This window comes from Phytophthora cinnamomi (genome assembly GCF_018691715.1).
Source record: "Phytophthora cinnamomi strain GKB4 chromosome Unknown Contig38, whole genome shotgun sequence".
Classification (NCBI taxonomy): domain Eukaryota; phylum Oomycota; class Peronosporomycetes; order Peronosporales; family Peronosporaceae; genus Phytophthora; species Phytophthora cinnamomi.
The window spans coordinates 929,246-941,708 of record NW_027150971.1 but is presented as its reverse complement, the minus strand read 5'-3'; the positions used below and the strand labels follow the sequence as shown (position 1 = coordinate 941,708).

General features: G+C 51.9%; 2 protein-coding genes across 2 annotated transcripts; both read left to right on the top strand.

Moving 5' to 3' along the window:
• Positions 1–7,115: 7,115 nt before the first annotated feature.
• Positions 7,116–9,770, top strand: IUM83_03278 (Leucine-rich repeat-containing protein 40; the record flags this gene model as incomplete). The annotated part of the gene is made up of 5 exons (XM_067927268.1): positions 7,116–7,318; positions 7,388–7,528; positions 7,596–8,931; positions 9,012–9,086; positions 9,159–9,770. The coding sequence occupies 5 exons, from the start codon at positions 7,116–7,118 to the stop codon at positions 9,768–9,770; spliced, it is 2,367 nt and encodes a 788-aa protein (XP_067791672.1).
• A 147-nt stretch (positions 9,771–9,917) lies between these two features.
• Positions 9,918–12,388, top strand: IUM83_03277 (Leucine-rich repeat-containing protein 40; the record flags this gene model as incomplete). Its single annotated transcript, XM_067927267.1, has 4 exons — positions 9,918–10,082; positions 10,156–10,343; positions 10,411–11,428; positions 11,492–12,388. The coding sequence occupies 4 exons, from the start codon at positions 9,918–9,920 to the stop codon at positions 12,386–12,388; spliced, it is 2,268 nt and encodes a 755-aa protein (XP_067791650.1).
• Positions 12,389–12,463: the final 75 nt, after the last annotated feature.

The window sequence follows — 12,463 nt, the reverse complement described above, 5'->3', positions numbered from 1 at the left end:
TAATCACTACGGTTGCGGGACAGGCCACTGCAGGTCGCGGTAGAGGTCCATACAGACCTCTACCGTGTGCTAGCCATTCGTTTGAGCCTCGTTGAGCGCGCGGCCAGCAGTATAAGCGCCATTCAGGTTTTTGGCGAGCTCCGAGCATGGCAAACAGGTTTAGCGGGGATGGGAAGAACTCGAAAGCCAGCAGTTCCGCATCGACGACATCGCCGTCGACTCGCTTGTCGATGAATGGGATAGATTGGTGCACGACGAGCCTCAGCTTGATGAACTTCAGCTAGACGAAGAAACTCAGCTGGATGACGAGTTTCAGCTTGACGGTTTTGCTCCGCAGAGCGACGAACAACCGCTAGACGACTACGACGTGCAGCTTGATAGCGATGGCGTCAGTATGACAAGCACACCAGGCCCACAATACGTCGACAGTCATGCAAAAGCCGCCACTCCAACGAACCAGCACGTACTCAGCAGCTTCACCGACCTACTCACGGCCCCCAGCAACATGGGGTCGCTTCAAACACCCCGAACGACTAACCAGCACAGCCGTTTCGAACCCAGCGGCCTTGGAAGAGCGTACATGCAGTCACTGAGCATGCAAAGCGGGCTTCATGTTGCAGCAGAAGCGAAAGTTGCTAAAGCTTACCGTGATAATGCTGAGTACGGCCTTTTCGCTTTGTTTTTCACCGCTGAATTCCGGCACAGCTTGAAGACGTGGACATCAGACATTCTAGCAACGCGAGGACAGCAAAAGCTCACAGACAGTCAATTCAACGCATATTTGGGCCTGGAAATTGCAATGAGTATATGCCCGCTCAATGATATCACGGAGTATTGGTCCGAAGCTCGTTTTCTAGGTCAGCCAGCTTTTGCGGAGACAATGCCAAGGACAAGGTTTCAAAACATTCGGTCAGCTTTACGATTTCATTCTTCTGAAGACCCAACGCTTGACAAACTTCGTGATCCTTTGTGGCACAGTCGAACAATTCTCGCGCACTTTCAGAAGCGATTCGCTGAGTTTGCTTTTCCTACCGGTGTGAGTAGCATTGATGAGATGACAGTACCAACAAAAGCCCGCTCGAAAGCCCGCACATATATGCCATCAAAGCCTGATAAGTATGGAGTGCGGTTTTACGCTGTCGTCGGATGGGATTCTCTTTACGTGCACACGCTATGGGATAATGCTTCGGGGAATACGCAGCCTACAACACCGGCTCAACGTTACACGCAGCAGTTTCCAACATTGCGCACCTCTCTCTACAATACACTTCGCCGTGAAGACGTTCCTGTTGCTGCTAATTCGGCGACGGCTTTGTGGTTGGCTATGATTGGGCACCAAACCAAGATACTGCAATCTCCTACAGGATACCGACTTGTCGTGTCCGACAATTTCTACACACGACATACATTTGCTAGAGCTATTCTCGCGTTTACCGACGGCGAGGTGCACACAACTGGAACCGTGCGCCTGAATTTGGTCGACAAATTCAACAAACCAGCCGTAGAAGAAGCTGTGCAGCGTGTGGCGGAGGCAGAGAGAGGTCAATGGGAGTTTGTCGCGGCGGTGGAGCCAGAACCGGGTTGGAAAAAGCAAGAGGCCGAGCACCAAAAATAAAAGGGTTTCCCGAAGTCGCGGAAAACCAAATTCGAGCCGAGGCTGCAAGTAGCAAACCGAGCCGGGTACATCATCTACAAAGATCGAAAAGTCGTCATCTTCTACAGCAACGACCTACGTGCAACGCCATCATCGAGAACACTAAGCTGCACTTCTGCCGAGGCTGTGGAATGCTGCCACGGTCTGTATCCAATTCAGCGCTGGACAGATGATTGCATGCTTCATCGAAAAACGTTCATGGCTCCAACTGTCATAGCGGTATACAACCGCTTCATGAACGGCGTTGATCGTGTAGATCAACTACGCTCAACGAATCCAAATAGACGTCGCGAGAAGCGGTTAGACATGACCCTCTTTACGTGGCTACTCGATATTGCGTTGATCAATGCATACGCACTGCTGAAGTGATCGACCGATCAAGTGCCGACACTACGCGAGTTCAAGCGCAAAATTGCGGACACTCTGAGTCGAAACGAAAAGCGCTTCGGCGCCAGCAGTCACGCCGACAGAAGAAGCGACAGCGTGAGACGATCGATGACGTTGTTGGTGCGGACACCTCGATGCATATCATTACACCCAACTCAACCAGGCACAGCAATGGCAAACTCAAATGCTATTTGTGTAGCCTAAGAGGGATCTCGAAGAAATCCAAGTACGGCTGCACGAAGTGCGAGGGGCTTTCACGTCGAATGCTTCAGCGCCTTCCACTATCAAGACGTATTCAAAGCGCGGTCGCCTGCACTTCGCGAGGCACTGGAGGCTGTATGCAGAGCAACGACCGATGACCCTGTAGCATTTACACGCAAACGTTTGAACAGGTCAATCACTAGCGTAGATGAGTTAGCGCTGCCATCAGCATGACAATGTACTTACATCCATTTTGTCCGGCCAAAGCTGCTGCAGCTTGCTGCTAATGCAAGCAGGAATATCGCCGTTCACGTTGCCATTCTTCCGGTAAAGATACATGCGCTGGAGAGCAAGCCTGACAGCACGATTCCGCCGTCGTCTTCGCCACAGTTTCAGCAGCAGTCGCTGCCCTGCATCCTTCAGCTCGCCGCCGTAGTGCTGCCAGTCGCACCCAAGCGCACCACACCGTCCACACGCGTCTGTGCTGTCTTGCATTCAGCTACGTTCCTACTGAGAAGTGGGGGAGGGGAGAAACAAGTTTGAAGGGGATGTTGTCTGGGAGGCCGCCAGCCACTCACTATTGGTTCAAAAATTCAAAATGCGCCAATATGGTTCGCGCAGGTAGAGGTCCATGTGGACCCCAAAGATTTGGTCCGGTAGTTAAAGGGTTAACGGACCAAAAATTGTCTACAAAACATGAAAGCAGAACCAGAACCCACGAAGCACGAGGCCTGTAGTCGACAACGATGAAAACGGGTCTCCGATCCACAATTTACCGGCGCGAACCTTTTGGTATGCCGCTAGAAACAGCACCACGAGAGAATAAACTGTCTCCAAGCCGAAGAAAAAATGAATGCAGTGCACCCAAGCCCACGAATCCAGAGTCACGGCCTCTCCGATCCACTCCCAGTGCGTTAGCGCAGTTTTTGCGTTCAAGCCATCAAGTATGGAATACATGACGCGGACATTGCACTGATCATCGCCGTCGAAGAATCCGCGCTTTCTCGCCGTAAGTAAGTGCTTCACTGGGTGTGTCAATGGGTCACATGGGATACTGCGCAGCTCCAGGTAGCTCTCACTTGTTACCCCGACCAATTCGTACATCTCAAAATCTGGAACGCGCTGATAGGGATAAGTAGTGGCAACCATGTAAAACTGTTGTACATTATTCGCCTGCATATTTTGAACCAGCGTGAGCATGCCGATCAGAGCGGGGCCACGTTTGTGCAGCTTGCGCACCTCGTACTCCTGCACATTCAGCGACATTGTGACCAAATACAAGTCATTGGGGCCTGTTCGAGCGCGTACTAAGTTAAACACCCGCACGGCCGACGGATCCCCCACCAAAATCTGGCGGAACGTGCAGTCCACAGCCATCACCACGAGCTCTAAGTCTGCTAGGGTCGTGATATTGTACGCAGTGTCATCAACTATTCCTTGCTTGTATCCGTTGCTCAGAAAATTGTGGTTGTAAATTGCTGGATTGAAAAGCGGCACAGAGAAGCATCTTTCCCTCGACGTCTTGGTGGCAGACTCGAGAAACAGCGTGTAGTTTCGCGGTGTCGTATCTCCTCCGAGCACGTCTTGCACCAGTGGGCTATCGTTAATCAATCCTTCACCCAGGTAGCCACCGATAAGAGACGATGGGAAGACTCGTAGAGTCTCAGTCGGGTTGAGCGCTTCATTCAAGACCTGCAACGCCCACCAAGTGGCGGACATGGAGACGATGACGTACTGGATGGCTGCTGCAATTGCTGCAAGTTTGCGCAGTACGTTGAATACTTGCCATGTCAGGATCGATCGTTTGGTTTTGAAGTGCACGGTGACGTATTGGCTTTCGCGAAGTGCCATCGAAGAACCCAGTGAAGTTTTACGTGGACCTGTAAACATCGGGCGTACAGTTGCCTTCACCATCGTCATGATTTCTTGGCTGACCTGCTTCTTGCAGCACGTGTGTTGTCCTATAATTTGCTTGTGAACTGAGGGAAGGAGCCAAGATGAGACATTGCTTACGAATATTAATTAACTTTAGGCGATTTCTGAAACCGAACCGCGTGCACTTGTTACTGCAACGCAGCCCACGTGTAGGACGACGTGAATTGTTGTTGTTGGTACGGTATTGTCACCTGGGACGACACAGCGAAACGAGAAACGGACAACTTCCTATTCTCGCTCTCAGCAATGGCACATCCCGTGCATATTCTCGTTTCTCATCCAGACACTACCTCGACAGACAAACAAACAGAAATACATATACTGTAGAATTTGTTTTGTGTATTATGTACCGAGGCAGCAGCGAGAGTAAGATCAACTTCGATTTTCACCTAAACAAACGAAAAAAAGCGCAGACAACCTGAAGTGTTATTCATTCATTAATCCACTCATGAACGGCTGGTTACAGCAGGACTGTGACATTAAGACGCCATAGATCCGACCACATGAACGTATTCGTGTGCACTAACCGGGCCGTCTCCTTCACACTATTGCCGTCCACCTCGTACGCGTACACATTTGTGAAGCGCGCGTGCAACAGTTTCATCAGCACGATCGGCAACAAATTCTTGGTTTTCACTAGATACTTGCCGTTCACGATCACGTACCCTGCACAGTAGACTCCGTCGGGCGAGGCGAACTTCATGCCTTTGAAGTAGACGTAGTTGTTGTAGTCGGATATGAGTCCGAAGCGTGTCTGCAGCTCGGCACCAGTCGATATTTCGAAGTTGGTAACAGTGCCTTTCATGGCCACCGCAGTTTTCTCATTTCCAGAGGTGTCGGTGCTTTGGCTGGACCGCTGGCGAGTCTCCTCTGGATGGTAGTAGCGATAGACCTTGCGCAGGATGGCAAAGCATGAAACACCTACCACTAAAAATGTTGTGGGAAAGTACGATGCTGCGAGGAATGTGGAGTCGTTTTGGGGAAACTGGAAGGAGGACCACAGGCGCAGGGGAGACATGGACGCAAGAAGCGGGGTCACCTCGGCTATGCCAATGTTATACAGGGCAGTGGAGTACGTCGTGATTTCGTTCACCACCGCAGATGAGGTCTGTAGAACGGTTAAGTGGTATTGATGAATCAGCTCGAACCAGCAGATCGCAACTGACGGGTCAATACGTTCTCGGAAGATAGTGCTTACAAAGCCCACCAAACTAAGGAATATTACCAGCAGGTCAGCATGCATTAGCTCTTCATGAACGCGCACAGTTGTTGAGCCTGTAAGCATGGCGGCTCTGGACATTGCGTATTCATTCAGCGACCAAAAGTTGTCGAGCGACCACGAGATGATTACCAGGATGCCACGAAGTACAAGAGTCACAGTCGATGTGGATGCAAAGGGGTCGCCGATCCAAATCTTGCTTGAGCGAATCTTCTGGTATGTTACCAGAAACAACACGACAAGAGAATAAACTGCCTCCAGACCGAAGAAAAAGTGAATGCAGTGCACCCACGCCCACGAATCTACAGTCACGGACTCACCGATCCATTCCCACCGTGTTAGCGCTGTCGTTGCATTTAATCCGTCGAGCAACGAGTACATCACCCGAACATTGGACTGGCTGTCGCTGTTGTAGAATCCTCGCTTTCGTGCCGTGATTAAATTCTTGACGGGTTCTGTCGTTGGGTCACGAGGGATACTGCGAAGTTCGACGTAGCTCTCGTTTGTGATGCCCGCGAACTGGTAGATCTCGAAATCCGGCGAGTGCTGGAACGGGTACGTCGTTGCGACCGTGTAGAACTGTTGTACATTGCTGTCTCTCATATCATCTACCAGCGTCAACATCCCGACAAGTGCCGGCCCTTGTTTGTGATGAGCCGGTACTTCATACTCCTGCACATTCAGCGACATCGTCACCAAATACAAGTGGCCGGAGTCTGCAATCGATCGCACCAAGTTGTAGACTCGAACAGAAGAGGGGTCTCCGGCTGCAATCTGTCGAAAGGAGCAGTCAACCACCACGACCACGAGCTCCATATCATTCAGAGTAGTAACGTTGTATTTGGTATCGGAGACCATCTTCAGGTAGCCCTGGCTCAAGAAGTCGTAGTTGTAGATCGCTGGATTGAAAAGTGGCATCGCGGAGCAGTTTTGCGTCGATGTCTTGGTGGCAGACTCGAGAAACAGCGCGTAGTCCCGTGGTGTCGTATCTCCTCCCAATACGTCTTGTACCAACGGGCTATCACGAATCAGTCCTTCACCCAAATACCCCTGAATGAGCGACGACGGGAACACTCGCAGCATCTCGGTGGGATTTTTCGCGCCTCTCAGCACCTGCACCGCCCACCAGGTGGCCGACATGGAGACGTTGACATACTGGACGGCCGCAGCGATGGCTGCAAGTCTGCGCAGGACGGTGAAAACCTGCCCCGGCATCATTTTCCTCTTGTCCTTGAAGCGCACGGAGATGTACTCGCTGTCCTGGCGCAGTGGGGTCGAGGAGTAATCTATTGACGCTCGAGTGCCCCACCCTCCCGGTAAAACTCGCTGCTTGTGCATTCTCGCTTTCTAAAATGTAGTTCAGAGGTCGACGTCGAGTTGAGAAGTGGTCGACTCCGGACATAAAGACACGCAGACCACTTTAGTCGCACAGCCACAAGGTGAGCGAGTTCAAATCGGTCCGAGGGTGTTTCTCTCCAACAGTACTCCTTGGTTTCATCCTGTGACAGTACGAACGGCAAACGCTCCTTCCTATTTGGTTGCAACTTCAACACGTGCAACAAGATGGGCTTCACAAATATAGTCCAGCCCAAAAATACTCCGACCAAATCGTACCCTCTGCCACACCATCGTACCAAATCCCAAATCCCAAATAAGAACACAAATCACAAATTCGTGCACAATTGAACAATGACGTCGAGGGTGAGCATCCGGGACGCGATGCGGCGCTCGGCGGCGTCCTCCTCCTCCGCGCCTGCGAACGCCATGGCGCGCACGCTGCGTCTGGCCCGACAGAGCGGCAGCTTGAACCTGTCGTCGCGCGACTTCCAGGCCTTCCCGGAGGAGGTTTTCCGCCTCTACGAGCTGCTGGACGAGGACGAGCGCAGCTGGGAGTGCGCTGTGCTGCGCAAACTCGACCTCAGGTGACTATGGCGGCAGAAAAACCCTACTAGAAATTTTGCAGTCGCTGAACCTATTGTCATATTTGCTAGTTACAATGAAATTTCGGAGCTACCGACCCAAGTGGAGACGCTCAAGTACCTCGTGAGCTTCAAGATGCGGCACAACCGTCTGCGTCAATTGCCGTTGGCCGTCTGGAACGTCGAGACGCTCACGAGTCTCGACCTCAGCAAGTACGATGCTGTAAAAAAATTGTTGACAAAAAATTGTACATTAATGAGGGTTTCATGTTTATTGTAGCAATGAGCTGGAGGGCTGTCTGCCGGAGCAACTGGGAAAGTTGGACAAGTTGCGGGAACTGGGACTGGAAGGCAACAAGTTGACGCAGCTGCCGGAGTCCATTGGTGGACTCAGCCACTTGGAGGTGCTGAGGGTCGAGAGCAACCAGCTGAGGACGTTGCCGTCGACGATCGGTCGGCTGCACAACTTGAAGACACTGTCGGCGCACTCGAACCTGCTTGTGGAGTTACCGGCGTCGTTTGGATCGCTCACAGGGCTGCTGACGTTGGATCTCAAGAAGAACAGTTTGGTGACGACGGGGGACGCGTTTGCCGGGCTGGCCTCGGTCAAGTTTATTGACCTCCGACAGAACAAGCTGGAGGTGTTCCCGACCCTACCGGAGAATAACGCGTGCTTGGATCAGTTGTTCCTTGGATTCAACTCGCTGCATGAAATTCCGGAAGATGTCGTGCTGAACGTGAAAGAGTCGCTAACGGTGCTGGATGTGCGTGACAACAAGCTGCAGTGCTTATCGGACAGAATCCCGCAGTTGTACCGCCTGAAGACGTTGGATGTCACCAACAACGACCTCCACGATCTGCCTGCCGGGTTGGGATACTTGAAGTACCTCGACCATTTGCTGGTCGATGGCAATCCGCTGCGCTCGGTGCGGCGCTCGATCATTTCTGCTGGTACGGAGCCTCTGAAGAAATACTTACGGACCCGCGGTGGCCCTCCAGAAGGCGTCGACGCAATGGAGGAGGAAGTGGACGAGTTTGCAATCAGGCAGAAAGAGATGGAGCAGGATGAACCTATGGCGGAGGAACCACCGCTGGAGGATGAATATCTGTTCCGCGATGCCGCTGCATCAGGAAGTTTGCAGCTTGTCGATATGAAATTTCATCAGTTACCAGGCCAACTATGCGCCGCAGGGAAGTACCGTTTTGGCGAAACGCTGCTTCAGTTGAACTTATCAAAGAACCATTTGGTCGAATTACCTGCAGCGATTGGGGAACTGACATCACTGCACACGCTCGTCGCAGAGCAATGTGGATTGAAGTCAATCCATTCCTCGATTGCAATGATCCCGCGCTTGGAGCATTTACGAGTTGGCAAGAACTCGCTGACGACCGACGCTATCGCCGCCATGCTAGCTACAGGCAACCAGGCCAGCGTTTGCTTGTCGTTGAAAGAGCTGGATCTCCGCAACAATGTTCTGACGGATATCCCGCAGGTGTTGCAATATCTGGAGACGATGGACACCCTCGTGCTCTCGTTCAACCGTATCCGAGCGCTGGATAGGTTTCCATGGTCTGCGATGCGCCAGCTCTCTGTGCTCAGCCTCTCGAACAACCGAGTACGTACATGTGCTAGTTGATGTATGCGTCCGTGAACGTATTTTCTAACCATTGCGTGCTGTGTATTAAATTCGTGCAGTTGGAGTCACTTGGAACGGTTTACCACATCCCCAAGCTGACGTCGCTTTCTCTCGAGAACAACGAGCTACGTCAGGTATGTATCCACAAACTGATACGGGGCGAGGTCAACTTAAGCTGAACGTGTTTCTGTGTTATTTCTCAACAGATTCCTGCAGAACTATCGCTCTGCGAGAATCTTCGAGCCCTTCACCTTGCTGGTAACCCCCAGCGTGGTATCCGAACTCACGTTTTGAACAATGGCACCGAAGCCGTGCTGAAATACCTCCGCAATAGACTCCCTCCCGATGTTTTGCCGCCGACCATCGGTCAAGGGACCCCAACATCCGTTAAGGATACCAAACCATCCATGAGCGCGCCGCCATCGAACCCGAACAATCAACGCTCGCCACACCAGCGAGCGACAACAAACACCTTAGAGTCAAAGCGCCTCCGTGTGGACGCGTCGACTTCTCCGTTCAAGCCACTCGAGATGAGTCCGCAGGTGAAACCAGCGAACCCGAGCTCTGCGTCAATGACCCCACCCTTCACCAAGCAGCCAGTGCCGCCCCCAGCGCCACCTGCAGCTTCTGCTGTTGCTGCATCTTCCGCGGGTGAAGACGAAGTCCTGGTCGAGTTAAACGCGAAGATTGCCAAACTGGAGCAGCAACTTGACGATTTTGCTATCTCGGCAGCGAAGCGATTTGCGTTGAAGAAGGATTTGGCCATGACTCGGTCACTCAAGATTCGTCACTTGCGCAAGATCGGACAGAAGCCGTAGACACACCAACGAATACTACCTCAATTTTGAGCTGTACGTCGCCAACAAGCCGAACCAATGCACTGTGAATACCCAAAAGGTTGAAAGGTTGAAAGTCGCATCGTGTCGTTTCGCGTTCAGATACCGATCGAGATGAAAGGACAGAGCATGCGAGGACGCCTCCGGCAGCAAGACGTGGTGTTAGCCCCAGCGAGGGACCAAACCGCGAGAGCTCTACGAGAAGCTCGACGGACGGGTGTCTTGAGTCTGCCAGCTCGGAATCTGACCGAGTTCCCGGCGAAAGTGTATCATCTTGAAGAGCACTTGGAAAAAGTATTCGCCTCAACAGCAGAATTGTACACTGTCTAAGTATTTGCAGGCTAACACGAGGTACCTGGACATTTAGGATGAGAAAAAGTGGGAATGCGTTGACCTGGTTAAGATTGACTTGAGCCACAACACCATCCCATCCATATCCGACGAGATCGCTGGACTAACCTCAGTAACATCGATCAAGCTTACACAGAACGCGTTGCAAGTTCTCCCAGAGGGGTTCTTTGAGCTCCAAGAGCTCACGTACCTGGATCTGAGCCAGTAAGATAGCTCATGCGTTTGACTAGAGAAATAGTGTTGCGCTTGTCCACTAACTTGTGATCCGTAGCAATCAGCTGGAACAAGACCTCTCGGAAAGCTTTGGTGCACTACAGGGACTGAAGGAGCTGGTTCTGTCCGGAAACAAGCTTAGCCGCTTGCCGGATTCCATTGCGCTACTCGAAAATCTGGAGGCTCTACACATTGAGGAAAACGCGCTTACGGCTCTTCCGGAACGGATTGGGAGACTCCAAAAGCTACACGTTCTCACGGCGCACACGAACCAGTTATCAAAACTGCCGGCATCTTTCGGGGAGCTTCGGAACATGCAAAATCTTGACCTCAAGAAGAATCTCGTGGAGTCCACCGGTGACGCCTTGGCTAGGCTAACGCGTCTCAAGTTTTTGGATTTGCGGCAAAACAAACTCGTTGTATTCCCTGTGCTCCCCGAAGGTGCGGCGCTAGACCAGGTCTTCTTGGGGTACAATATGCTCTCCAAAATTGACGAGACGTCCATTTTGCGCGTCAAGGATTCTGTTACCGTGTTGGATATGCGCGACAACAAGCTTGCAAGTTTACCTGCCAACATTGCGTGCCTCTATCGACTCAAAACATTGGATGTGGCGAACAACGACTTATCAGATCTCCCTCCTGCCCTGGGCTACCTTAAACACCTCAACCACTTCATTGTTGACGGAAATCCGCTCCGAGCTATTCGTCGTTCGGTGATCAGTTCCGGGTGCGAGTCTTTAAAAAAGTATCTGCGTACTCGCGGACCACCTCCCGTCGGCGTCGATGTGCTAGAAGAAGAGCGAGATGAATTACAGTTGGAACGAGAACGCCTGGCTCAAGTCGACAACAACAAGACGGAGGAGCTTCCACCGCCTGCTGTGGAATACACTGCCCAGTTCCGAGAAGCTGCTGCATCGGGAACTATGATCCTCATAAACAAGTCTCTTGGAGTGTTGCCATCGGACTTGGTAGGCCAAGGGCAGTTCAACTTTGGTTCGACCCTGGCTCACTTGAATCTGTCAGCAAACCAGTTGCAAGCGCTTTCAGCCTCGGTTGGCGAGTTGGTGTCGTTGAAGGTACGTTGATCATTGCAATTTAAAGTGTGTCAAGCTGACCTGATCGTTATGTTGACCCTGCAGACTCTGACAGTGGAAGACAACCAGCTGCAGTCTCTCCACCCGTCGATTGCTGCACTACCTCACCTCGAGCTCTTGCGTCTTCGGAAGAACCAACTCTCAGCTGAAAGTATCAGTTACTTCATCGGTGATTCCCCAGCACTGGGTAACACCCTTAAGGAATTGGATCTGCGCAGCAACAATCTCTCGGTATTGCCAACAGAAATCTCTCAACTCCGGTCGCTGGAGACGCTGTTGCTAGCATACAACCGACTGGAAACGTTGGATCGGTTCCCATGGTCTCAGCTCACGAAAGTCAGTGTGATCAGCGTATCGGACAACAAGCTGCGCTCGCTTGGTCGGATCTACGATGCTCCACTGCTTGCGTCTCTTTCGTTCGAGAACAACAACTTGGCTAAAGTACCATGCGAGCTAGGCTTGTGTCCTCATCTCCGTGCAATTTATATGAACGGCAACCCGCAGCGAACTGTGCGTGGCGCAGTGATCGCGAAAGGAAGCGCAGAGATCTTAGCGTACCTGAAGAATAAACTCCCGCCTAACTCGGTGTTGTCACCGCCCTCTCCAGTAGCAACACCACGTACTGCCAAGCCAGGTGCAAATTCAGTTGCTGACAAACGCCCAGCTTCTGGAACTCCACGACGCAATGACAATGCGTACGCAGCTCAAGGTGCTCTCACGGCGCGTAACGAAGGACCAGCTCCTGTGGCACCAGTCGAAAGTTTCGCGTATCCGAGTGAAAACACAGCGATCGAACTCGAGTTGGCCAAGCTGTCGGCGCAAATTGAGCAGCTCGAGTTGCAGCTTGACGACCACGCACTCTCGGCGCCAAAACGCTTTGCTTTGAAGAAGGAGCTGGCCATGGTGCGCTCGAAGAAAATCCGCGAGACTCGCAAACTATAATGACGCACACAGCACAAGAAGACAAGGAACAACACCACAGCACAACATGAACTATCAAAAGAGCCACAAAAACTT